Source organism: Tachypleus tridentatus, chromosome 10 (genome assembly GCF_004210375.1).
Source record: "Tachypleus tridentatus isolate NWPU-2018 chromosome 10, ASM421037v1, whole genome shotgun sequence".
Lineage (NCBI taxonomy): Eukaryota > Metazoa > Arthropoda > Merostomata > Xiphosura > Limulidae > Tachypleus > Tachypleus tridentatus.
In genome coordinates, this window is record NC_134834.1 from 173,688,392 (window position 1) to 173,715,961 (window position 27,570).

Here is a 27,570-nt window from a genome sequence, read left to right on the forward strand (position 1 = left end):
TTTACTGTAGAATGTGTAAAGAACACGAAGATAACTAGAACGAAATAATTTTAACACTTTTATGAACGATACTAGAATTATAAATAAAGAAACTATTCGAAAATATCAAAACTTTCTACATTTATGACATTAGATGCCTAAAATAATTTATTTTCAGGTGAGATAGAAACTATAAGTGTAAATGACCTGAATTGAACAACTTTACCCAAAGATTTGTTTTGGAATTTCGCACAAAGCTACTCGAGGGCTAATCTGTGCTAGCCGTCCCTAATTTAGCAGTGTAAGACTAGAGGGAAGGCAGCTAGTCATCACCACCCACCGCCAACTCTTCGGCTACTCTTTTACCAACGAATAGGGGGATTGACCGTCACATTATAACGCCCCCACGGCTGGGAGGGCGAGCATGTTTGGCGCGACTCGGGCGCGAACCCGCGACCCTCAAATTACGAAGCGCACGCCTTAACGCGCTAGGCCATGCCAGGCGCTTACTCAAAGAACTATTGTAGTATTATCAGGTAAAAACTGTTGATTTCCCATACTTGCCAGAAAGAGGTATCTGAAAATAAATACAGATTCATTCATGAACTAAGCAGAATGATTCTGACTAGATTACTTAAGTGAGTCTTTTCAGTTTCTTTATAATGATGAGACTGAAATAAGTTGGTAAAATTTAAAACATTTATTACAATTTTACAAGCAGTTCGAAAATACAGCTTACGTACTTGTAAACACAAAAAGACAGCCACACAGCCTTCTTTCTCTTAAAGCAGGCCTTTATTGAACTAAATACGGTAATAAAAAAGAGAGTCATTACTCTACTGCGTAGTAGAGCTGAATAAAGAGAACACAGGTATTTTACAAGTAGACTCGCTTTTTTAATGCATTGAACAACTTCACTTCATGACCTCATTTCCCTTAACCATGGATTGGCTGTTGCATTTTGTCAATGTTATACAAGGTGTGATTAAAAAGTTCTAATACTTCACTTTTATTCCCAAGAATAATGCACATACATCAGAATTATGTGCTATCTCCTCCAAAGTAATCTCTCTCAGCTGATACTCACTTGTTCCAACGTTCCTGCCATTTTCGGAAGCAATGCTGGAAGTCACCGTTATGCGATCAAGTTCTGCTTTAACATTGTTATGGGCGGTTGGAAAGACATCAAATCTCTTTTCTTTCAACTTAATTTTGATTTTTAGGAACAGAAAAAAATACATGGGGCAAGATCGGGAGAATACGGGGGGGTGTCACATGAATGTTTTTTTCTGCTAAAAACTCTTGAATAGACACAAAGGTGTGTGAAAGCACGTTGTCATGATGAAGAAACCAGTGACCATTTTCCCATAGCTCGCGGCGGTTGCTTCTAACTTTCTTCCTAAGCGAATTAAGACCTCTTTATAAAAGACCTGATTAACTGTCTGGCCGTGAGGTACGAATCCGTATGAACAATACTTCGAACATCAAAAAACACGATCAACATTGTCGTCACATTTGATCGAGACTCTCTTGCCTTTTTCGGACTTGGTGATGATGGAGACTCCGATTGGGATGACTGAAGTGTCGTTTCAGGTTCGTAACTGTATACCCATGACTCATTACCAGTAATAATAACGTTGATGAAATTAGAATCATTTTTTAGCCTTCTTATCAGATCCTCGCACACTGGTCGATGGTGAAACTTTTGGCCATCCTTCAACAACCATGGAACAAATTTTGCAGACACTCGACGCATGCAGAGTTTTCAGTTAAAATCGCATAACACGATCCAAAGGAAATGTCCAGTTCATCAGCAATTTCGCGGATAGTTATTCGTCATTCACTTCGAATTTTGTCTTTCAAATTTCTTCACATTTCGATTACTTCCGTTCCTCCTTTACCATTTTTTCACACAAAACTTGATGGAAACACGTTGCTCCACTTTTATTACGACAGGGGCAAGAGATACGTCTGTCTTTGAACACATTTTTCGCAACACGGGTATAAGGTCTGGAGAAATGGCTTGTTCGTGGGGTAGATCACTATTTGTACTTTGTACATACCTCAAGTGAAGCTCACTGACTTTATACTGGAACCTGTAACAGAAAGAAGTCTTAGAACTTTTTGATCAGACCTCGTAAAAGGCCAGTAAAGGATATTACTCTACTAATCCTTTTAACATGGAATTTGTGCATTATTGACACAGCAGCAAGAACACGGCTATTTCAGTGACTTTCTGGATTGCTTGTTACTTTTATTACAACACGAAAAAAAATCGAAACTTTTCCATATTGCAAAAGCAGGTATAAAGTGTGAAATATGTACATATATCACACTATCTGTGCTTTGTCCAGCCTAAGAATCTAGACTCGAATTTAAACATTATGAGATCTGAAATTTACCAATGAACTACCAGGGGATTCCTATTTAACAAAGTCGTCGACGGATACTTTTTTGATGATCAAAACAATACATAATATTTTCTGATACATATCTTTAATTTTACCAGAAAATTTATTTTAATTTTTGCAGAGAAAAAATTGATAAAATCAACTGATATTACTTTAGAAGAGTAATGTTATTTCATTGCTAATGAACTATTTTATTCAATGTTATAATATATTTCTTGATTTCCATGTTTAACGATAAGTCATATATCGAAAAATAAACCATATTTCATAAAACCATGATTACGATAGCTCGTGGTGAAGATATTCTTTGTGCAGTCAATATCATGTTTTGTTTTCAGCAGAAATTTTGTATGTTTAGTGTCAAACGTTAATTGCAGTGTTATTAGTAGTGTATATCGATAAAAAGTAATGTTGAAGAAAACGTAATCAAAATTATTACTACTGAAAGTCTCTTGTGTACTGTTTTCATGAAAACTTGACTGACCTTATGATTTGTACGGACCATGTGGTATAGGCCTAATTCAGTATTCGAAATTTAGCTAATTGTATTTACGTTTACAGTGTAATTCTGTATTTTCTTCACTACTAATAACTGTTAGTAGTAGTAGTAGTAGTAGTAGTATTTTACTACTGAATTTGAAATATTTAAAAATAATTGTCAAGTTTTGAGCAGTGTGCTAACTTAGAAATAGCATCAGTAACAATTTATTAATATTATACGCAGAAACTTTACTGAGTACGTCTATGGTGTGCAGAAAGTTAAAACAGATTAAGGACGGAGTTAGTAGTTTAGTAAATTGCTAATACTGTAATATTGTGAGAGGAATATTAATAGCTATACTAATAGACATACTCATAGAGTTTGGCTATTAATGTTATCTTTACTACAACTTTTACTGGTAGTAGTCATTGCTGTCAGGTCAGTAAATGTATTTTGGATATAAGTATATCCAGAATTTAAGCTTATCTTATTTGAAAAGGATTTTTAACGTGACTTTATTTACAAGGATTCTTAGTCTTACTCATGTAAGTTGTGACTTGACTGTCCATTCATCGTCATCTCACACTGAAATCAAATTAAAAGTTATGGAAATATCAAATGTGACAGAGAATACAGCTGTAAAGCGCAAAGCAAAGGAGGATGTTTTATCTACTACCTCTAAAAAGGTACACAAACTAATATGTTAATAATTTTAAATAACACTGAAGGAATAACCTATATTTATAAAATTATATTAATCAACTTGGTGCATTTAAATGAATAATCATGCATAATATACTTACAAAGAACATGGTTCACATAAGTTAGAAATGTTTCAAACTTAATAGCATACTACTGTTGCTTACCAGTGAATTCAGTTAATCAAGTAAGGGTATAGTCAGTAATATGTAAGCAAAGTAATGAGGAAAAAGTGATTTAATTTAATCAGCATTTCCACATTTCATGTCATATGATACTTCTGATTTGTTCACCCGGCCTAGAAAGTAATGAGAAATAACAATAGAACATCTCAAGATATTAACCATCATCCTTGATATTTTTATTCCATGTTTGTGATCTTTTATTTAACAGTTCAGGAAATTTCAAGAAGCAACTAAAAAAACAATAAAGAACATTATATTTAGAAGCTTTAAAATTTTCTAGATAAGGTTTTATCAATATTTTGTTTGTTTGTTTTGGAATTTCGCACAAAGCTACTCGAGGGCTATCTGTGCTAGCCGTCCCTAATTTAGCAGTGTAAGACTAGAGGGAAGGCAGCTAGTCATCACCACCCACCGCCAACTCTTGGGCTACTCTTTTACCAACGAATAGTGGGATTGACCGTAACATTATACACTCCCACGGCTGGGAGGGCGAGCATGTTTAGCTCGACGCGGGCTCGAACCCGCGACCCTCAGATTAAGAGTCGCACGCCTTACGCGCTTGGCCATGCCAGGCCCGTCAATATTTTGTGTTAACTCAATTATCCAAACTGTTTATTTACAAGAAACTTAATATTTCAAGTGAGCAATTCAGTGTTTGAAATATATAATAGAGTACAGAATAATGTCACTTTTGGTAATGTACTTTTTCATAAAGGTTTATTAAAAATTGTGTTATAGTTAATGTTCTTTAACCTTTACTAAAAAAGTATATGGATATTCTACTGAAAAATTTCTGTTACATTTTACACTGATAAAGGTAAAAGTCCTGTAAATATCATCTGTGTAAAGGATGTTTAAGGCCATTAAATGCTTATAAAATGACAATTAATGAAGTTTGTGTTGAAGGTGGGGCTGAAAACTAATGATAAGTGTGTTGAAATAGATGTTTTGTGATTTTACCATGTACAAAATATACTTATTTATGGTAAAATTTTAAATAAATTTGATCAGTTGATATCACATAAAACATGGTTGTTCACTGTAGAATTCTAAAAAAGATAAAGAATTCAAGCAGTATTATTTTAACTTACTACTTTTGGTTTAGGTGAAAGGGAGTAACAAGCCGTTTCGGCCTGGATTTGGAGAAGAGAAATTTGATGAAACAGATTACTACTTTGAGAATGGTAATATGTAAATCAAAAGACATTTGTATTGTGCATTTTCAAATGAAAATTAAAAAGTATTATTTCAGTACTGTATTTGTTTTTGAAACATTTTTTAAATAGCTGTTTTAAAAAGTTTGATAATTCATTATTTTATTAGAAACTGAGGATTCATTTAAAAGTTTTTATTACTTATTAATTTAAGATCGGTTTCTTTTCATCAGGTTTGCGGAAAGTTTATCCTTACATGTTTACATACACTTCATACTGTAAAGGTCGATGGGTAGGAGAAAAGCTTATGGATATATATGCTCGAGAATTTAGAGCACACCCAAGAGAAGAATACGTGAGTGCAAAATATCTTTAATAATTGCTTGTAGGGTGAACTGAGATGTGATGTGAAATATTACTGTGATTACACCTGTTATGATAATAATTACTTGTAGGGTGAACTGAGATGTGATGTGAAATATTACTGTGATTACACCTGTTATGATAATAATTACTTGTAGGGTGAACTGAGATGTGATGTGAAATATTACTGTGATTACACCTGTTATGATAATAATTACTTGTAGGGTGAACTGAGATGTGATGTGAAATATTACTGTGATTACACCTGTTATGATAATAATTACTTGTAGGGTGAACTGAGATGTGATGTGAAATATTACTGTGATTACACCTGTTATGATAATAATTACTTGTAGGGTGAACTGAGATGTGATGTGAAATATTACTGTGATTACACCTGTTATGATAATAATTACTTGTAGGGTGAACTGAGATGTGATGTGAAATATTACTGTGATTACACCTGTTATGATAATAATTACTTGTAGGGTGAACTGAGATGTGATGTGAAATATTACTGTGATTACACCTGTTATGATAATAATTACTTGTAGGGTGAACTGAGATGTGATGTGAAATATTACTGTGATTACACCTGTTATGATAATCCATAGTTCTTTGTTCTCAAGATTTAAATAAACTCTGGAAACTTGATATCAGCAAATAGCTGTGTTAAAAATAAAATTTCATGCAAGTGTTAATAATTGTTTCTGCCTCTTTATCCTTTTCCATTTTTCTTGTACAAATACATGTACATTTTTTCTTCAATGGCTGAATGGAATACAAAACTTGAAGTCTCGTATTGTTGGTTTTTGCTTTGTTTTAGTAATAGTTGAAGTAAGAGAATGAAATGTATCATTTATAATTACAGTGATAATGAAACCTAAATAGATTTTCAAGCATTTGGGAAAAAATAATGAGGTATCATTAAGACTTAGCTCCATAGGGCTTGTTAATAAAGCTCTTATTTGCAATGTTTTTTCATTCTGTGCTGATGAGATAATGCTTAAGTCTTTGTATGCAAGTGCCTCATTATGTGGGTAAATACTGAAATGAATTTTATTGATTGGTTCAAGGTTTTATTTGGTAAGGACTGTTAATATTATACCATGGAACCAGTATAAATATGTTTGTAAGAGATACATCTATATGAAAATTTTCAATATATTTTCTTATTTTAAAACTTAAAGAACCTGAAAATGATAAGACTGTTGGTTAGACATCATTTAGGAGCAACAAACACTGGTACTTTACTGTTGTTTACATTTTTGTAATTTTTATTTTTGCCACTAAAGCTTTATTAAAAAGAAAATAATTCCTGAGATAAAGGATTCTTGACGTTGTCAAGTTCTAGATGAAACACCAGATTTATATTTGTTATTTTAAAGGGACTGTAATTAACACAAAAAATATTGGTGCTTATGGATTTTCAAAATTTTTTCTGAGTGTGACATCGTGCTCAAAGGACCATGGTAGAAAGTCAAAATAGATTATTTAAATAAAATATCACAGTTTGGATCTTGTAACTTCAATAAAAGTGCTACTTTATCAGTTTTATGGCTTCTGATTCATTGGAGACTCACACAGAAATTGTAACAAGGAGATAAAAGCTTAGTTTGGTGATATGATGCTAGGAGAAGAGATATTTCTGAATAACTTCCACCACAATTATGATCGTGATTTTATTTTAATTGTATTGTAATTGGAAAATAAATGCTCTTCATGCAATAAGATAGGATATGCTTAGGTCAGTTTGCATTCAGCTGTATCATGTTGTTTTTTATTGACAAGGCTGCTGTTGTTTGCACAGCTTTATGTTAGACCTTATTAGCAAATCATTTCTTAATGGACATAAAAAAATCACTTCAAATAAATTAATATAAAATGGGTTCAGAACTTATTACATGTATTAAATGAAGCTCTCTTCTGATTAACAATTAAATAAAGGTTTTTAATAACACTATGTAACAAATTTTGTTCCTGGATAGTATGTGTCATTTCTTAAAAGCTTGTGTTGTGAAAGAACAGAAAATGGCCATTATTCCTTTCAAACTTTGCTTTTGTGACCTGGATAATGAAATTTAGAAATTAACCTGTTTTCTGTGTAAAAATGGGTTGCATTTTCATTTACATGAGGTCTGAGTGTGTTTTTTTATAGCAAAGCCACATCGGGCTATCTGCTGAGCCCACTGAGGGGAATCAAACCCCTGATTTTAGCGTTGTAAATCCCGAGACATACCGCTGTACTAGCAGGGGGCACATGAGGTCTGAATAAAACAGCATATGAATCAAGATTTATGTGTATTTATACTAAAGTTATACAAAAGGGAACAATGTTTAGAAGTGAGTAGTTTTTTGAGGTGACTGCTTTCTCTCTGGCAAAGTGGGTACAGGGAGCTCAGGGCAGTGTGGCACTGGGGTGATGGATGATGGAAGGTCTGGATACATGATAGCAGATGTATTCTTGCCAGCCTGACATTTGGAAGGGTCCACCATGCAGAAGTAGCAATTGCTTGAGTGGTCAATGGGTTCATGCCAAATTCTTGGAATAGCGAACTTCATGGCTCTCTTTCCTCTCTGTACCATCCTCCAAAAGAGCAAAATAAAATTATTATGAAGAATAAATTTATTTCATCCACAACTTCTGTGTAAGAGGTTCATGCAAATTATTTTATATGTGATTTTTTTTTATAGTTGGAAATTAAAAAAAATAAAATAAAACATTTAAATTTTAAAGGTCTAAAATTTGTATAATATAAAATCTTACTATTGAAGCAAGGAAAAATTGTCTGTCTTACATTCTGGAGTTTTTTTGCAGTGCTTGCTGGTAAAATGAGATGCCCAGGGTTTGTCTTGATCCCCAACAGGCATGCTGAAATATGCCTTGTAGGCTTCACACATTTTAGCAGATGCTGTCACAGAGTACTTTTTTGCTCTTGTCTTGAAAAATTAGCCACATACATAGCAGAATGCATATGGAGAATGCTTGCAGCTTCTTTATGTCATCTCTGATAAAATCAGATAGGTCTATGTGTTCACTTAGGCAGCTAGAACTAAACTGAAGTGGTGAGTAGTGAGCACCTGTATATATATTACTATGAAAGTTCAAAAAAATTGTCATAAGTTCTAGAAAGTTCTTGAAAATTCTTGTAAGTTTGAGAAAATTTTCTATCAGCTACTCAGTACTGAATCTACCTGGAATGTTTTGGAAAGTGGGTAAATTTGAACATTTCATTACCTAGGTCACAGAAGCAATGTTTGAAGAGAAAAATAGGTCTTTTTCCATTTACTTTAGGCATATGCAATTGGGAAATAACACTTTCTGCCAAGGAACGAGAACAAGTAAAAATTTTGTTGTATTGTGTAATTTGATGTAGAAAAAGTGCTGTATTTATCTGTGCTAGATGTAAACATGATGAAACTATGCTGTCTTTTCAAACACAACAAAGCTAAAATTTACAGTTCTATAAAAAGAAAAGTTCTTTATTAAAAGATGATATCATAATAAAATTTTTATGAATTTTCAAAGCTATTATTTTGTACAAATATTATGTATAAATAAGTTTTTTTGTATATCCCGTGTCTCATCTTGAAGTTTTTATATTGAATATTTGAGAATTTCTAAAGTTTTTTATGTTATTGATAGATCTTGAGATTATAATTCAGACTTCTGTAGCAATTTTAACAAACATATTTGAATATTTTAAGTAATTGACATCTCAAACAGACATTCCTGAATGAATTTATCTCTCATGAATAAGTAGTCACTTTATTCTCATTTACATTACTTGTGGTTTTTTGTAAAGCTTATTGTAAATAAAATAACAAGTGCTACTTGTTTTAAACCTGCTGTGATTTCTAAACATAAGCTATTTGCTTGTTTATTCACAAGTTAGTTTTATCTATCTTCAAGGTGGTACTTTAAAAAAACAAAAAACAAACAAATTGTATGAACACCTGACGTTGGAATGTTGATTCTATAATTTTTATTCTCAGGTAAAAGCTGTTCTATCAGGAAGTGTAACTGTGAATGGAAAATCAGTGGGGATAGATTATGTCCTGCGGGATAATGATTTGATAGCTAACAAAGTGCACAGGTAAAGTACTGTACTATGTGATGACAGATGAAGTAAGATACTTATTTATACACTCCAAACATTAATCTTGAAAATATTTATTGTATACCAACTTTATTTATGTGGTGTTATGTTTCTTACTTCTTAACCATTTAGGTGGTAATAGTTCTTTTCATGTAAGTTTGTGAAGTTTATTGTTATTTTCAAATTCTAAAGACAGATTACTTTTATTTTTACTGTTCTGAATGTAATAAATCTAAAAATGCATCATATTAAAATCTTATATTGAACTGTTTGATGTTTTTTATCATTATCTTTTTAAAGGTATAGATAAGATTGTATAAATTATTAGAACTTTACTATCAGCAGTTGAATGTTTAAAATAAATATAACTTAAAGGTCAGATGATTTTTTTAAGGTTAGTGAGTGAAAGAGATGTTAAGTAACCACCTTTAAATAAACATTAACAAGAAAAGATGTGTGTTTACCTTATCACATTTCTGTACAAGTTTTTTTATTGTTTACGATCTTTGACATATTGTGCATAGTGATCTTTACTATAATTTTGAATTTACTACTACTACCTTCACAAAATTTAGCAAGCTTTTTAAAAATGCAACAGTTCTGTTGTGGACAAAAGATCAGGTTTTTTTTAGTAAAGTATTTTTAGCAAATATTTTTCTGTGATTTTTTATTTAGTCAATTAAGACTGAGTAATTTGACTGAAAAGTTGAAATAAATGAAAAAACACAGACAACTTTCTGATGCATAATTTACTCTGTTTCAAGTTTTAACCTTATCTATTTTCTGTAAGTTTATCGTTTTATTAATGTATTTATTACTTCAGCATTAATTCTTCAATCTAAAACTTTAATTACTGTGCAGGATAATTTGTGACACAGTTTATGACCCATGTGATCTTTACTAGTACATGCCATAACTGAGCTAGGCCTCACTTTTGATTTACTAAGCTAGCTCTTTAAATACCAATCCTTTAAGCTTGAAACATGCATTATTGGACATAAAATGTTCATCAAGTGCTGGGATAGAAAGCCCTTAACTAAGCTACAAATGGGTTTTAAAAATTTTTATTAGACACTTTGTTGATACTTTTCTGGGAAAATATTCTCTTTTTGTTGGCTCTAAATCTGCGTAAAGAAGAATGGCACGTGGTATAAATAAACTTGTTTGTAGCAATATCAAGATGAGAGGAACCTTAATGGTGGATACCACATGGTTATGTCTCAGCAATTCAAGAAGGTGGAGATTTAGGTTCCAAAAATGATCTTACTACTTCTCATAAAGCTAAACAAACAACCAACCAACTCTCCTGTGGTGATTATACATACATCCATTCACTTTTGACTGTGGCATATCTGATCACTTTTCTTTGTGTTTTATTTTTAGCTTCATAATTGTCACATATTTATGGATCCCACTTCGTGGTGGGTGTTGCTTGCTCAGGTTTATACTTTACTTAGAACCCACACTAGTTTCGAGTAACTATATAATGCTCACTGATGAGATGAGGTGTTTGTCAGACCACTGGCCACTTACCTAGTGGCATGTATAGATAATATATGGACTATATATTGATCAGTTTCAATCACAGACTTCATGAGTAAAGCAAAAGGGGATTTTTTTTCTCATCCCTTTCAACCTTTTGATTACATATATTGGGGTTGGTGTTATTAAGTATGACAGTTTATCCCAGTTGAATCTCCAGTTTAATACATAACATATTGTAATTTTGAATAGCCTGACTGACACTGAGTTAAATGTGAATTGGATTTAGAAGGTAAATACATTTTGATATGTATCCAGTTTACTATACTTTCCAAGAAGGTTGATATACAAAGTTTTTTAATACACATATATTTTAATATATAAACAATAATCACAATTTATAGTAATGGTTATTACAAATAATTATATATGTACAAAAGGTTTAAAACAATATTGAGTCTTCTATCAGGACAGGAACTTCTTTAATATCTTATAGAAAGTTCATAATGAGTGAATTAGTTTTGAGGTGATGTAGATACAGTTCACTTAACAGAGAGCTATCCAGCTCTGTGTTCTTCTCCAGTCACTTGTAAAGTTATCCACCACAGAAGTTTTATAATGTTTTTGTAAAAATACTAATGTCTGATATGAATCCACTGAAGGTAAATGATTTGTAATATTCACAATCTATAAATGTTCTTGGTTATATATTGAAAGTTCCAATTAATAAGTGTTATAACAATCACAGCTATAGCTTCTGAGGTTTATAGCAAACCAGTAATATATACTGTCTCTTGGTGTGTTGCATTGATTATACTTCTGTGTGTAAGAAGAATTTCGTGAAGTTTTAGCTTGCACAACAATACAGGCAATACACTAGTGTTTGTGTACACACATATGTATTGTTGATTCTTACACACAATCCTTTTCAACAGTGTTAGTGAATAGGCTAGTATTTTGCAATACAAATTTAACAACATAAATTATGTGCATTTCCAAATATTGATTAAACTTAAACAAACATCAATATTAAAATAGATATACAATAGTAAGTCTGCCACAGTCAAAACAGGGAATCATCAGTATCCATTGCACAATCTCTGGTGCAATAATCTTACAGACTCTCCAGTGCATTTTTCCACACCTTTTTCCTTCGAGTAAGCATGGAAGTATTTATCATTCTCAGTTGCAAGATGCTAGGGTGGTTGACCACAAAGGTTTTTTTCTGTGTTTTGATATTTACTTTCCAATACTCATGTTTATCCACTCAGCAAGAGGAGGACTAAGTTTGTTAAACTACTTTTAGACAAAGTTCCTTATTCAGTTGATTGTGCATTTCCCCTCGATGGGATTGCACTGGAAGAAAATATTACTTAATCCATTTATGATGTCTTTCACCTGGATGTTTTTTTTCCAGATGGGCTGCACTAGATAAAATATATTATTCATTTTATAGTGCACTTCCCTTGTATGTTTTTATCTGGATGGACTGCACTAGACAAAATACTTCGATCAATTTTAAAATGTTTTTACTCTGGTAGACTGTACTAAATAATAAAACTTCATCAATGGGTCACAGTGTTAAAACCTAGCTTGAATTATCCCTGGATGTTTTTGCCCTGGTGAACCTCATTAGACAATATAACTTCATCAGATGATATAAACAAAGGCCCTACTTGAGTTTCTCCTGTATGTTTTATCTAGGGACTTCACTCAACAGTATAACTGTATATTAATTGTCAAAAACAAATACTATTTCTGGATTTTCCTGTGAATGTTTTTGCCCAGGTGAATTTCAGTAGGCAATATAACTTCATAAGATGATTAAAAACAAAAGCCTTTTTTCAGTTTCCCATGGATGTTTTGCCCAGGATGACTTCACTTGACAATATAACTTTATTAATTGACAAAAACAAATACTCCTTCTGGATTTCCCTGTGGATGTTTTTGTCCAGCTGGATCTCAATAGACCAACTACTTTATTCAGTTGATGTTATCAGATGACCTACTTACATTTCTCCTGAATGTTTTTGCTCGGGTGAACTGCTTTAGACAATTTCTTTAATCTGTTGATGTCTTCATGTGTATATCACATACACAGTTTTCATGCCCTAACAACATATTGTTATTCTGTTTCTTTTGTACTAGTACATTATCAGTCACAATCCTGTGAAAAGTGGTAGATATGTTCTTCAGTGCATTTAACACTACCATCACTTGTCCAATGCTGTAAGTGTTATTGTATTCAGTTATGCCTGTTTTTTCCATTCTGACCATTTTGTATTACTTTTCTGTTTCCTGGGGAAAGAGCATACCTGTCACACTAGTAGTGTGCTTCATTTTCATATCGTAGCACAGCTATTTATTCTCAACTGTCCATTTGGTTTGATATTTGTAAACCTAAACCAGCTTCATCACCTTTGCAATAAGGAATTGTAGCTTGGTGTGAGAGAAGATAAGATCATTTGGAAAATTTACATTCTTTTCAACTGAAAATGAATTTCTAATAAGTATTTGCTTCCTCTCACTGACAATGTTTTTATGTTAATAAATGTGAATTCTCGAAAGTGAGAATTGAATGGGAATAGTAGAGAGATGTTGCTGTGCCGGTACAGATGGTACAATACTATTAGTGAAGAATAGTCTCATGATATGTACCTGTTCAGAAATGGTGCAAAACATTGTGGGGTATAAAGACTGATGCATTAGAGGCAAAAAAAGAAAAGACAATGTTTAGAGGACAAATAAGGATATAGATAGGTTTGTGTGAGAGGAAGTGGTAAGTTCCAATAAAAATAGATTTTAGATTTTAAGTATAAGAAAATGTTAACATTTATCTTCTGGTGTGTCAGTATTTATAGTTTCTGTTTGATTGTTGGCCTATATAAAATAATTAGAAGGGAATGGAGAAAATCTAAAAAAGAGAATCAAAAGGAAGATGTGTGATATGGCATAAAAAATCAATATTAGGTACTTATAGAAGTATTTCCTTTTGAAATTAAGAAGACAAAATGTAGATAATGTTACAACTTTGAATTGTAGGCTGTGTTTAATGCCAAGCTTATTAACATACATAATAGTTTAATTAATTTTGAATCTAACACTTAAAAAGGTTCTGATGAAGTCTTTGACCTAGATGTGCATTTCTTACTATGATGGACTTAGTGTGTCTATCTATGTATGTAACCAAAATAATACAGTGTTGCACAAACAAAATTTCATAAACAAATTTCACAGTTTGGATATTCAATATTCACACAGTTATAAAAATAACTGTGTTTTATGTAACAGTAATTTATTTATAACAGAATATAATTTTGAATAAAACTATTCTCACAACAATAGCATGACTTTCATTAGGACTTTGTGTGAGGGTTTGATTATATCTACATTGAAGTAATTTGTAAATATATAACTAAAGAAATGGACTTCTTAAAATACTTATTTTTCTTTCAATAGAGTTCCATTTTTATTATATACAGAAACATTACAGTTTATATCAACACAATGCAAACACTTTTCCTGTCTAGTACTTTCTAGAAAAATTCTTTTTTAGAAAATGTTCACTTTTAGCATATTTTTTTCAATATAATATGAATACTACAATTTGTACAAACAACTGTCCATAGGGCTGTTCATCTGTTAGTAGAGTTAATTATTATTTTACTGTGACTGAAGTAGCCATAAATGGTTTCTTTATTCTTGGAAAACTATTTGGCCATATTTAGAGTTTAAGCACATGGAAAGTGTGTGTGTATGTGTTAGATGCATAATGTACATGTTCATAGTATCAACTTACACTAAAATATAAAGAAATGACAAAAAATGACCAGATTAATTGTAATAAAATACAAATCTACAATTTGAAATAACTGTTGCTATGAGAGTGAGGTTTGTTATTTTTGCTCCTAAGAAGTTTCCTTTTTTTTTTTAATAACTTTTGATAATCTGAAAACTTCTAAATGGTAACCAACATATTCTGGAATTTCTGAGAAAAAATAAGGTTTTTTACACATTTAGTAATATATATAGGTGTAGAAATTATTGAGGTTTCATAAGGTGATTTTAAAAAACAACATAATTTTGCGAAACTTCATAACACTATAACAATTCTATAAACAAAAATTTTGTTAATTTAAATTCACTAATCTAAATTGGTCTGCTCATTTAGTATTTTGACAGAAATTAATATCTATACCAAAAAACTTTAATATCCACATAGTTATTTAGTTTAACAGCTTAAACATAAAATAATAATGAATATAAACATCTGAAACAGTGGTATCAAGTAACATAAGTTTTGGTTGAAGAGGATATTTATTTTGTGAAACAGAGAAATACGAATACTTTTTTGGTTTAACGTAGCAACTGGAGTCATTATTTTTTTGTCAATATTATAATTGAATGCGATCATAAAATGGTTTCCAGTTAGTACTTGTTTGCATGGATGTTTAATCAGTTGTTTGCATGTGAATTGTGTTTTGTGTAAGCAGTTGTAAATTCTGAAAAGAAGCTGTAATTACTTAGAACAATTTTGAAAAATATTGGTTTATTTTCTTCTATTTTAGGCATGAAATTCCTGTGTTAGGGGCTCCTCTGAAGATCATTCATCAGTCAGATGATTTGGTTGTCATCGATAAACCACCATCAGTTCCTGTTCGTAAAAAATTCTTATGTTCATTTTCAAATGAGAATTTTCTACCAACTATTAGGTTTCTAAATTTTTAAGCCAAGGTTGCTCACAAGATTTGCAGTAACTTGGGGAGAAAGCACTAATTTTTTATTTCATAAGCAAGTGCTACTGTATTGCAGTTTGAAACAAAAATGACGTGTTGTTTATTTATCAGTTTTTTTAAGACAGTGCATATGTGCAAATAGAAACAAATATTCTGCTAAAACTACAAGTCACAACCAGCATCCAAAATTAATGTGAAAGAAGTAAAGGTTAAAAATAATTGTATATTATTTTGAATATAGACAGATTATTTTATTGATTCAAATTGCAAAAAATAAAATGCAAATAAATAAAACAGTTTTCTAGTTTCTTAAGAAAAAGTTATAAATTAAAAAAGAAACATCATTAATTAATAAATAACCTCAAATTTTCTCTTTTAAATTATGTTTGTGTGTTGTGAAAACATTTCATATAGAAACATGAAGTCTCCCTGTTTTTTAAAAGCTCGATATATTGGCACATGGAGTGAGAAGTGACCTTTCCCTGTAATGCTTGGGGACTTGGGTTGATCTTTGAATAACTCACATTATTTACTGTAGTTACTGTAAAATTGTATCTGATTTGTTGCAGAAATCATGTGTTTTGTACCTGAGTTGCTGTAGTTGTTGTGGTATTGTTCCTCATTTCTACTTTTGTATTTTATTTATTGTATCTAATTTAGTATTGTACCTTACTTTCTGAGACTCATACAGTGTTGTGCTTTTAACATTTACTCTGACTTTTGTGGTGTAAGATTTCTCTTGAATAATCTACTCACAAGAAATGAATATTTGTATCATTCTGCTGGAAACTGTTAAATGATTCAAGTTAAGTATGATTATTTTAAATTAGGTAACCCAGTGTTAAAAGCACGAGAACAGAGACTGAACTAAGTTTTACAAAAGCCCACATTGAGTTTTAATATGTTTTTCTGGTGTTCAGAATGCAACAAGTTCTGACATTTGACTGAACAATACGATTACATCTGCAGGTTCATCCATGTGGGAGATACAGACATAACTCTATAGCATTTATTCTGGCAAAGGAATACAATCTGAGGAAGTTGAATAGTAAGTAATAATAATATTTTATATAAGGGTTTTAGAGCAAATATTTGACTAAGACCTCATTTCTTCTACAGTGCTTATCTGTAAAAATAATATTATGATGTGGTTATGTTAACAGTTTGAATTAGTATACTAAAAACAATAAATACTGTATAAATATTATTAGCTAAAGTGTTTATGATCCTCAGTTTATGTCCTTTAAAAGTTTGAATTATTAAGTTTCACTTTGTACTTAATTGTTGAATAGTTTTTAAGTTGCTGTCCTCAGGAACTCAGATGTTGGTACTATAACAATTGTGTCTCCAGAAGAAAGTTTAATTTCAAGATAATTATTGACAGAGAGAGAATCACTATCTAGCCTCAACTTGAGTTGAATATGAGTTACAAAAAGATAAAGTCTAACCACACAGTTAATAGACAAAAGATCAAGAAATGCCAGAAAGAACATGGAAAAAAATGGCTTAATAGCAAAGAGTACACCACAGCATTGTATTTTTTAAATTTTGTTTCTCTGTTTGATGAACAATCTCAGATATGCACTTTGAAGAGAAATGTGCATAACCCTATTGCAACAGACTTTTGTATTTGTGTGAAACTGTGATAATCATGTAACCATAGTGGTAAACAGATTATAATACTGAAAGTACTTAATCTACCTTCACAAAATTTGGTATGCTATCAGTAAACATTAAGTCTTTTGTAGACAAAAAAATAAGAATTTAAGTCTTTTTACTGAAATATTGTAAACAATTAAATAAACTCAGAGTGTTGACTCCTCCATGTACAAAGTGATTTTCATGTTAAGACTAAAAATACTTTTATTCATCTGAAAATTTTCATATTTCACTTGCATAATCTCTAAAACCTTCTAAATAAACAAGTTTTTTTTTTCCCCCAAAAAATGTTATTTTTTATACTATAACTACATGCATGGTTGGTTGATTTTACTGATCTCATAACCACTATACAAAATTCGGAAATAATTCTGAATTATCCTTTTTTCTTCTTGGAATGACTTCAGATTGTGACAGGAATCCATCATTGTTTATCCTAACTAAGAATCCTGCCACACAAATTGTGAATGACTGGGGACAACCCTCCAAGCACAGCTCACTCCCTATATATTAATTGTAAAATCATCACTTCTCAATTTGACATTCACATGTGCAGACATGTTAAAATTTTGCTCATGTCAGTGATTAATATTTCACTTGTTGACAATTATTTTTCTCTTGTTTCTACTTATTTTGTGGCAGACTTAGGTTTTTGATTCCCCCTCCTCTTCCTTTCCATATTATGAACTCAGAAGTTTATATTACTTTGTTTGGTGAAGATCCATTTGTTCTTAATCCTGCTAGACAGATTATGATTGTGATGTTGGATTTCTCTCTTTCTGTCAAGGAGGTGTAGGCCACAGTATGTCAGAATTTGAAGCCATATATATATATATATATATGCAGCTTGGTTTCTTCTGACCCAGGGATAAATATTTTCCTTGGGGATTGTGTTAAAGATAACAATTTTGATAGCTTTTTTTCTTAACCTGCTTTTGCTACACCCTCTCAATCCTGTGCCATTGAGCTACCTCATCCTTCTTGGATATGTTGTCTCAGGGTTGTCTTTCGTTACTTTCTCTTGTATCTTTTAAATCCTCTCCTTCTTTGCCCTGTTATGAGCTTACTTCTGTTTATTTTGTTTTCTTCCTTCCTCAGATATTCAAGTACATGCAGACTGGCTTCTCTCACCTTTGTGCTGGAGTCAGCATGCCTCATCCTTTTTGTTTGGTATACACACATGCCTTGATCAACCATCAGTCTGAGTTCCCTTTTCTTGAACTTCAGACTTTGGAATACCTTATACAGGCAAGCGAGTCAGATCTTTTCTCTTCTCTTTGCTTTTCCCCTTCCCAATTCTCTCATCTTCATTTTACCCTTAATACTCTACTATGATATCTTTTATCTATCCACCATTCCCCTGAGGGAATGTTTGGTGGATACTCATTCTCTTGTCTTTTCAACATTAATCGGTTATCTTTTGCTTTGTCTCACCATGCATGGTTGATTTGTTGTTGACGTCTCAGGCACGTTTGCCAGATTTCTATTTTTGTAAACTTCAGCTGGCTCCTTTCCTTTGCCAGTGTGTTTTTTGTGGATCCTTATTTCTTTTTGAATCTTTTATGAAGGATGCATGCTGCCACTTCTCCATTTCATCTTTGGTTTCCCATCTTTTGCATTCTTTTCCTGCATTTGTAATTGTATCTCATCCTGTCCTTTTCCTTTTCTCTCTGTGTTTCTGCTGTGGTCCATTTGTACTCTCACCATCATCTTTCCCATTCTTGAAATGAATGATAACTATCTCTTGGAGCATGTTTCCCCAATGGCACCCATTTGTTGCAGATTGTTGGGTCCTTTGGGTGTTGTCAGGGGACAGGATCCTCATTTTTCCTCTCCTCCTCCTTTACACCCAGTTTGTTGCCAGTATCTGTTGGAAGAAGTGGTTTAATTTGCCTCTTTGGGTTTTTATACCTGTATGTTTGTCATATCAAAGAAAATGGGGGATTGGTATTGATTGATCTGTTGGGCCTCAGTTGTTTCAGTGACCTTCCTCATTTTACCATGGAGTCCTTTCTTGTCTTTTGGTGATCTTTTACTCTTGGTTTATGGATGACCAAGAAAGCTTGCACAATTTAATATTTGAATGTTTAGTTTTTGTGGCTTAGAACAAATCACTTAAACACTATTAAGTGTTAAATGATCTGTATTTCTTTTTAAACCTTTAGTACTTCATCGATTGGACAGGTTAACCTCTGGATTACTGATGTTTGGGTTGAAAGCTGACAGGGTTAGGAACATGATGGATCAAATACGAGAAAGACAAGTCAGCAAAGAATATGTTTGTCGTGTGGATGGTAACTTCCCTGAGTCAGTGTTATATTGCTAAACATTTCTCAACACAGTGACTTTTAAAGTTAAATAAACAATGAATATTCTGCCTTTGGTTGTCTTAAAAAAGTTAATAGTGTCCTTTTTCACTTAAGTTACTGCAGTTTCTAAAATAAATCAATATTTGGAGACCTGATTTCTTGCATAAATTTTTTAACCATTTTACCAGAAATCCTAAGATATATAGTGTTAAGAATGTTATTTTAGAAAACAGATAATTGGAAGATAAATGTAGTAAATGTCCAAGGATAATTACTAATGAATTATGAATTTGAAAAAACATTATTTTTTTTGTCACTCATGTTAACACATATTTACATACAGATAGATTGCTGTTTTTATAAACATAGAGAATTATAGTTTCAAACCTTATAAAAAGAAAGAATTGGTCATAAAGCTTATTATGGAATTATTTCTCAATACAGTCTTGTATAGAAAACATGTATTGAAGCTAATTGTGTTAGTTTAAAAAGTACCAAGCTTTCAGTGTTAAAACAAGTTCTACTGTAAACATTTGGTATGTAAATTTACTAATGTTTATTTTCTTAGTCATAAAAAAAAAAGATGGCATGCATTGTGTATTCTTAGAAGATTCAGTAAATTACATACTTTGAAAACAACTGTGTGTTTATAAAGGAAGGTTAATTGAGAAATCATTATGTTTAGTTTACAATAAAGAATCACTGTGGTAAATAATAAAAGCTTTTATCTTTATCTTTCAGTCAACCTGTTTGTTGTATTGAACCCATTGAAGTAATATCTCACAAAATAGGAGTATGTGTTGTAAGTCCTTCTGGTAAAAGTTGTAAAACAGAGTTTTCCAAGCTTAGTTATAATGGAAAGTCAAGTGTTGTAATGTGTAAGTACTCTAATTTGTTATTAAATAGATTCGCCTATTAGATGTGGAAGTTATCTTTATAGAAAAGAAGTTCTTCAAACTGTTATTTTTTTATGGGTCAGAAAGAGCAATATTTATTTGTCAGTGTTTTCTGCAAGTACTAACATAGCAGAATGAGGCAAGACATTGTTTTTATTCTGATTAGTAAACTTTTGTTTAGACTAATTGTGTTATTTCAATGTTAATTGTAAGTTGTTTTGTTTGTTCAAATCCTTATAATGAAAATCAAAATATTTTATAAAATATTTTAATTTGTAATTAAAAAACATATTGTTTTTTACCCATAGAACTTTTACCTTTAGAAATATTGTTCTCAATACTAGTAACAGAATGATGCGAAAATGAAATATAAAAATTTAGATATAAGAATATAAGAAAGGACTCAGCAGCAGAAGGCCATTTGATTAATTGAATTTACCTTACATTATGTCATCTTATTTAAGGAATCAAAGAGGTAAAATCAGATTTTTCTCTCAGGTCGTCCAATAACAGGTCGAATGCATCAAATAAGAATACATCTGCAGTATCTAGGTAAGTGTTTAATCTTATCATATCAATATTTCATTGATTATTTTGTGGAAGTGGAAAAAAAGAAAAGCTATGAATAACTTTTTCCAAAACTCACCCCTGCGGACACTTGTGGCTATTAATTACTCAATCCTGGTGGTCAAGTAACAGCTGTAAGTGTCAGTAAGAGTAAGTGTTAGTGGAATTACATTTTCAGCTTAAAAAACATTAACTTATAATGCTTTTGCTTAAAAATGTCTTTGTGTTCAGATTACGTTTAGGGATACATTCAACTTTTATTCAAGCAACTTTGTATTCTCTAAACAGTGCAACAAAACTATCTTTAGATAATATCCTTCCTTACAAGGCATCTAATTATTTTATATAGTTCTTAACCTAATTATGATTCATGAGATTTAAAAATGTGAAGAAAGTAAGATTTGTATTAATTATTACTTATTTGTGGAAACTTAGAAATTTATAAACGTTTTATAGTGTTTATCCCATATTAAATTTTGTACTTAAAACGTTTGTAGTGGAAAAGTGTAATTATTCAATGAAAAATAAATACTTTCATATGGTTTTATGGGTTGAAACTTTCTTAAAATGAACCATTTCTGTAGCAGTGTTTTGAGGCTACATAAACATTTAACAGTATTGTTATTTTTAAAATACTTTAAGTTTTAACAGTTAATTATGAGTAGGAAGTGTTATGTTCTGTTACTTGTACTTCTTAACTGTAGGACATCCTATAGTGAATGATCCTTTGTATAACCATGAAGTGTTTGGGCCAAACAAAGGGAAAGGAGGAGATTTGGGAAAATCAAGGGAACAGGTGAGAGATTTTCATTGTGAAAATTAAGCTTGTTTCTGGTCTGGTATGGAAATATAACCACATATTGAATAAGTACAAAATCTATAATTGGGGAGCTCTAAATACCACAGTACATTATTGAGTGACTGCAGTACAGTAACTGTATAATGCTATATGTTTGGTAACAACTAGAGAATAGAGAAATAATGTATGTTTAGTGACTTACTGTATTTTTCCCTAAATATATATTTAAAAAAATGGCTGGTATGGGTAGAAAAAGCACTAGTAGAGGAGCGAACAACATTCCAAGCTTCTTTGGTCATCGTCAGGTTCGTAAAGAAAGAAAGGGTTACTGACCAGTAGCTGACCACATGTTTGAAGGCAGTTATGTAATTGAGTGTAGGAATGTATAGGGCGTGTTTAGATGTTGGATATATTTATTAACATAGATGTAAAGGAGTTCCTTTGTATTGTTTTATTTTGGGCTTGAGTTGTTATATAAGTAAGGCTTTTTTTAATTTTGCGTTTGTTTCTTTATTTAGTATTTGAGTGTTTTCTGTGGTTATGTTGTGTTTATTTGACTTGCAGTGTTTGAAAACGTGTGAATGTGACTTTTTATGTTCTTTGAATCTGGTTTCCATTTTCTACTTGTTTCTCAATATAGAAGTCGTGGCAGTTATCACATTGTATTTTATAAATAATGTTGGTGTGGTGTTTGTCAGTGTAGTTTTTACATAGTATAGACCTTAGTTTTGTGCCTGGTTTTTGAATAAATTTGGTATTAACTGAAATGTCATTTTGTTACTAATTTTCGCCAAATGTTGGTTATTTTTCTTCTGATGACGGGAATATATGGTATGCAGCAGTATATGGTTTCATGATGTTTTTAAATCGTGGGGTATATTTACTTTTGTTAGTTGATTTTGGTTTTAGTCTAGGTGTGTGTGTATCATGGAATATAAGAAAATTATAAGGAAAATAATACATCTATTTGCATGAAATATACATACAGAAAACAAACAACTATAAAAACATTTAGATGTAAATCTTTCAAAAAATGTATCAAGTAAATAACATTCAGCTAGATGTTTATTGTGTGGTAGATTCATAAGCATGGTGTGTCACAAAGTGGTACATCACAGTCAAAACAAAAGTATTTGCTTTCTTCTCAGGGTCTTTTACCTTTTCTTATCAGTAGCTGGCTTCACAATTACCAGCTTGTGCTGCTAGCCTTTGGTGAAACATAGAATTAGTGTAAAATAGATAATCAGTGATGACGAGAAAACTCACTTGTAGAGAAATGTATATGTAAAAACGGCTGGTTTGGGTTGAGAAATTTTTCATGTGGAGGAGTGAACAACGTTTTGACTTTCTTTGGTCATCGTCAGGTTCGTTTTCTTTCTTTATGAACCTGACGATGACCAAAAAAGGTTGAAACATTGTTCGCTCCTCCACATAAAATATTTCTAACCCCAACCAGCAGTTTTTACGTATGTAGTATAAAATAGAATTTCAGTTTAACAACAAGTGTTCTTGGGTGAAAATCTTTCAGAATATAAACATTACGATTTAATTCGTTATAACAGCTACTTACAAGACTGCTTGGGATAACCAGGGAAGTATCAGGCTAAGCATATGAAATGTTTGATTTTTATGTGCAAATTTGAAACTCAATTTTTAGTGGCTGAAAGAGAACCATTCTTGTAAATTTCTCAGCATAATATAGTGTGTTGTCTGGTTCATTTCAAACTCACTTTATTTTTCTTATTTAAGAAAGTAAATCGTACTTATATTGATTTTTGTCACTGTGATAAAATTTATATTAATATAATTTTCTGGTATGAGTTCAAGCTTGGCCACAGTGTGGTGACAGCAGCTTGTAATATCAATCATGCATTTGGTGATAGCACAGCTAATGAGTACAAAACACAGCATTGGTTTAGGAGATTACACAAGCTTTTAAAATGAGCCTCGAGGCTACCCTCAGACAGCTATCTTAGTTGAATCAGATACCTGACAAATAGTGAGAGAATTTGCTGAAGAACTTAATATTCATTATTCAACAGTTTCCCAACATCTTGAAGCAATTGGTAAGGTGAAAAACATAATAAATGGGTACCGAATGAACTGACTAAAAACCACCCAACAAAACAAACGAAATTTGTTTCTCAAAATCAGCTCTTCACTCTAAGAAGCTTATAGTCAGTGTTTGGTTGTCATTAGCAAGTGTGATCCATTATGCATTACTAAACCCAAAAGAAACAGTCACAGCAGAGAAATGTTCGTGTGAACTTGAAATTATGCATCAAAGTTGTCATTAAAACATCCAGTGGTAGTCAATCACAGTGGACCCATACTTCCAGCAGTAGACAGTCACATTGGACCCATACTTCCAGTAGTAGACAGTCACATTGGACCCATACTTCCAGTAGTAGTCAGTCACATTGGACCCATACTTACAGCAGTAGTCAGTCACATTGGACCCATACTTACAGCAGTAGTCAGTCACATTGGACCCATACTTACAGCAGTAGTCAGTCACAGTGGACCCATACTTACAGCAGTAGTCAGTCACATTGGACCCATACTTACAGCAGTTATCAGTCACAGTGGACCAATACTTACAGCAGTTATCAGTCACAGTGGACCATACTTCCAGCAGTAGTCAGTCACAGTGGACCCATACTTCCAGCAGTAGTCAGTCACATTGGACCCAATACTTCCAGCAGTAGTCAGTCACATTGGACCAATACTTCCAGCAGTAGTCAGTCACATTGGACCAGTACTTACAGCAGTAGTCAGTCACATTGGACCAGTACTTACAGCAGTAGTCAGTCACATTGGACCAGTACTTACAGCAGTAGTCAGTCACATTGGACCATACTTACAGCAGTAGTCAGTCACAGTGGACCAGTACTTCCAGCAGTAGTCAATCACAGTGGACCCATACTTCCAGTAGTAGTCAATTGCTGTGGACCCATAGTGCTTCATGATAATACTCAGCCTCATGTCTTACTCGTTACTATACAAAAACTAAATGAATTTCAGTATGCAACTTTACCTCATCCCACATATTCACCAGATATTTTCTTTACAGATTATCACTATTTTAAACATTTGGACATTTTTAAAGGATAAAACATTTGCTTACCAAAGATCAATTGAAAATGCCTTTGAAGACTTCATTGCAATTAAATGATGTCCAATTCTTTAATGATGATATTTATAAGCTTAAAATTCATAGACAGAAATGTATTGAGTTGAGTCTAAAGGAACTTATTTTGGTTAAATAAATTAAACAAAAAGATGTACTTAGTTCACATTTTCATTTAAAAATTTGACATTTCTTTTGCAACAGTAATAAGAAAACTGAGAGACGTGCTTATTAACTTAGCTGTGATATATCATATAAATGAATGTTATAAATAAATAATTCCTTTGTAATAAAGTAGATGTGAAGCATGGTATAGTAAAAATGCTGTTGTGGTGTAGCATATTATTTATGTTAGTAAATGTGAATGATCACAAGTTCAACAAACAAACAGTTATTAAATAGCACATATTGAAACTTCTGTTAAGTTTAAACTTACTTATGGGGTTTCTGTATGGTAGTTACAGGTTCTCTAAAATGAGAGTTAAACAAAGTAATTTAAACTGAAATATAAATATTGTATTTAACCTCACCTATGTCTTCCAAAGTTTCCTGTGTAAGAAAAAATTTCATCCTGTTTTTGTTCATTTTAACACAGCACTCTTCTCAGATGAAAACTTAAAATTATTTAATGGTGTTGAGATGGGTTTTCCTACAGGTAGGGGTCAAAGGATATATCATCACATTTGTTGACTTATATTTAAAATTTTATTGAACTGCTGTGTTATGAATCTATGTCAATAAGTTTGACATTAAACTGTATATTAAGATTCAGATTTTAGTATTACACATTAGTTAATTTCTTAATTTAAAAGTAAATATTAAGCTGAAATTCCTAAATATTAGTTTCTGTGTGCTGTTTGTTATGTTTTATCACACTACATTTTATGATGCACACAATACAACATCAATAGTTTTTTTATGAATTATAAACTTAAGTTATCAATATTTACAGGCAAGAATATGACAGAATAACTTCTTATTTTTTTATTTGCTGAGATATTCTATCTAGTGAATCAGCCACAGAGGATCCTCCCCTTCTTCGATTTTTGGAAGTACTTGTTTATATGCTCTTCATGACATTTGTCTAACCAATTGAAAGTTCAGGTTTGCTCCATGTGACTTCCTCAGCCTTTATAAGATTTCTGGTGCTAAATAATAGTCTTTTTAGTTTGAAGTTTGGAGAGTAGACGTAAGACAAAATGGTGATTGGATATATTTTAGACCCAAATACAGTTTAGCTAGTAACCTTGATAATTCAGTGGAATTCTGTGGTATTGATACAGTAATTTATAATATTTTGTTATTTCAAAAGCATATATAAAACATCTTTTACATGTGAAATTCAACAAGACTTAGTAATTTAGGGCAAGCAGATACAAACTTCATAACACTAAAAATCATAAGTTGTAGTAGAAATCAGTTTTCTACATTCTTTTATTTGTTGTTTTAAGCTTGAAGAACAGTAATTTAAATTTAAGAACTTCTGTGTAATTCTAGGACAGTTATACTTTGTAACAGCCAGTTTTATGCAAATGAATACAGTAAAATGAGATGCACATGTGCAACTTCTTCAACACTATTAGTCAGAAATGGCAGAAAGGTTAGTAAATCAAAAATAATAAATATAAATAGATTTACACTGTTATGAGACTTAAGGTATTTAGAACAAACATCTATGGTTTAGGAGCAATTGCAGTTATCTTAGAATGCAAAAAGCCTAATTTAAATGTATTTCCTAATTTTTTCAGTGGGTGTGAGGCTAGTCAAATAGATCCAATCTGTATAGAGTTAGGGTAGAGAAAATAATAGATGTAGTATAAAGTTTTTATAAAAAATAACTTTTGATAAATATTTAGGAGGTTATAGATGTTATGCAAGTGAAACTTGACACATTTCAGATAAAGTATTTTTAATCTTAAAATCAAAATTACTTTGCGTGCTGGATATCCAGTATTCTGAAGGAAAATATCTTGTGACAAATATCAATGCCTAATTAAAAAACCTGATATTTTGTGTACAGAAGTTTTGTAATTTTTATTTGCAGCGTGGGTCTGGCATAGTTTTATGGTCTTGGTATTTTTACATGTTTTACATTAATTCTTGTATGCTGAATCCAAAAATGATATTGAATTTTCTTCAACGTGTACAGATTTTAACAAAAAAATCATAAGTACTTTTACATAAGTTAATCATTTTCATTAAAAATTAGTCACATTTTTGTCATGCTTAAAACACCACAACATGTAGTTTTGAAACTAAAATATACAGATTTCACAAAAAAGTCAGGATGATTTTAGATACTTGTTTGTTATACATCAGTTTGTTTGTATATTTGTTAACAAATGTAATATTACAATGTTTGTTGCAGTGATGTAAATAATAATTTGATCTAAGTAAGAGTATTTTCACATCCTGATTTATAGAAAATCCTTATATGATAGAAAAAGATTAATATTATTTTCAAAATCCAGGTGACTGAATTATGGAAAATCTGGTAAAAAACCAAAACAACACTTATAGACTTTAATTCATAGGTCTGTGTAAATTGCAAAAGTTTCTGAGGTATGGATACATATAAAGAAATAAAGTATGACTATTCTCATGGATAATTTGGTGGTTA

The 27,570-nt window shown here is 31.6% G+C and overlaps 1 protein-coding gene across 1 annotated transcript in view; it reads left to right on the forward strand.

Moving 5' to 3' along the window:
- The first annotated feature begins 2,638 nt into the window (after nt 1–2,638).
- Nucleotides 2,639–27,570, forward strand: part of LOC143230941 (pseudouridylate synthase RPUSD2-like) — a 42,225-nt gene continuing 17,293 nt past the window's right edge. Inside the window, exons 1-10 of the mRNA XM_076465281.1 lie at nt 2,639–3,557; nt 4,861–4,939; nt 5,143–5,264; nt 9,269–9,369; nt 15,423–15,510; nt 16,560–16,638; nt 19,415–19,556; nt 20,300–20,436; nt 20,953–21,006; nt 21,726–21,817. Coding sequence (XP_076321396.1) covers nt 3,318–3,557; nt 4,861–4,939; nt 5,143–5,264; nt 9,269–9,369; nt 15,423–15,510; nt 16,560–16,638; nt 19,415–19,556; nt 20,300–20,436; nt 20,953–21,006; nt 21,726–21,817 — 1,134 coding nt within the window. The 5' untranslated portion in view covers nt 2,639–3,317. The remainder of the gene's footprint in view (nt 3,558–4,860; nt 4,940–5,142; nt 5,265–9,268; nt 9,370–15,422; nt 15,511–16,559; nt 16,639–19,414; nt 19,557–20,299; nt 20,437–20,952; nt 21,007–21,725; nt 21,818–27,570) is intronic.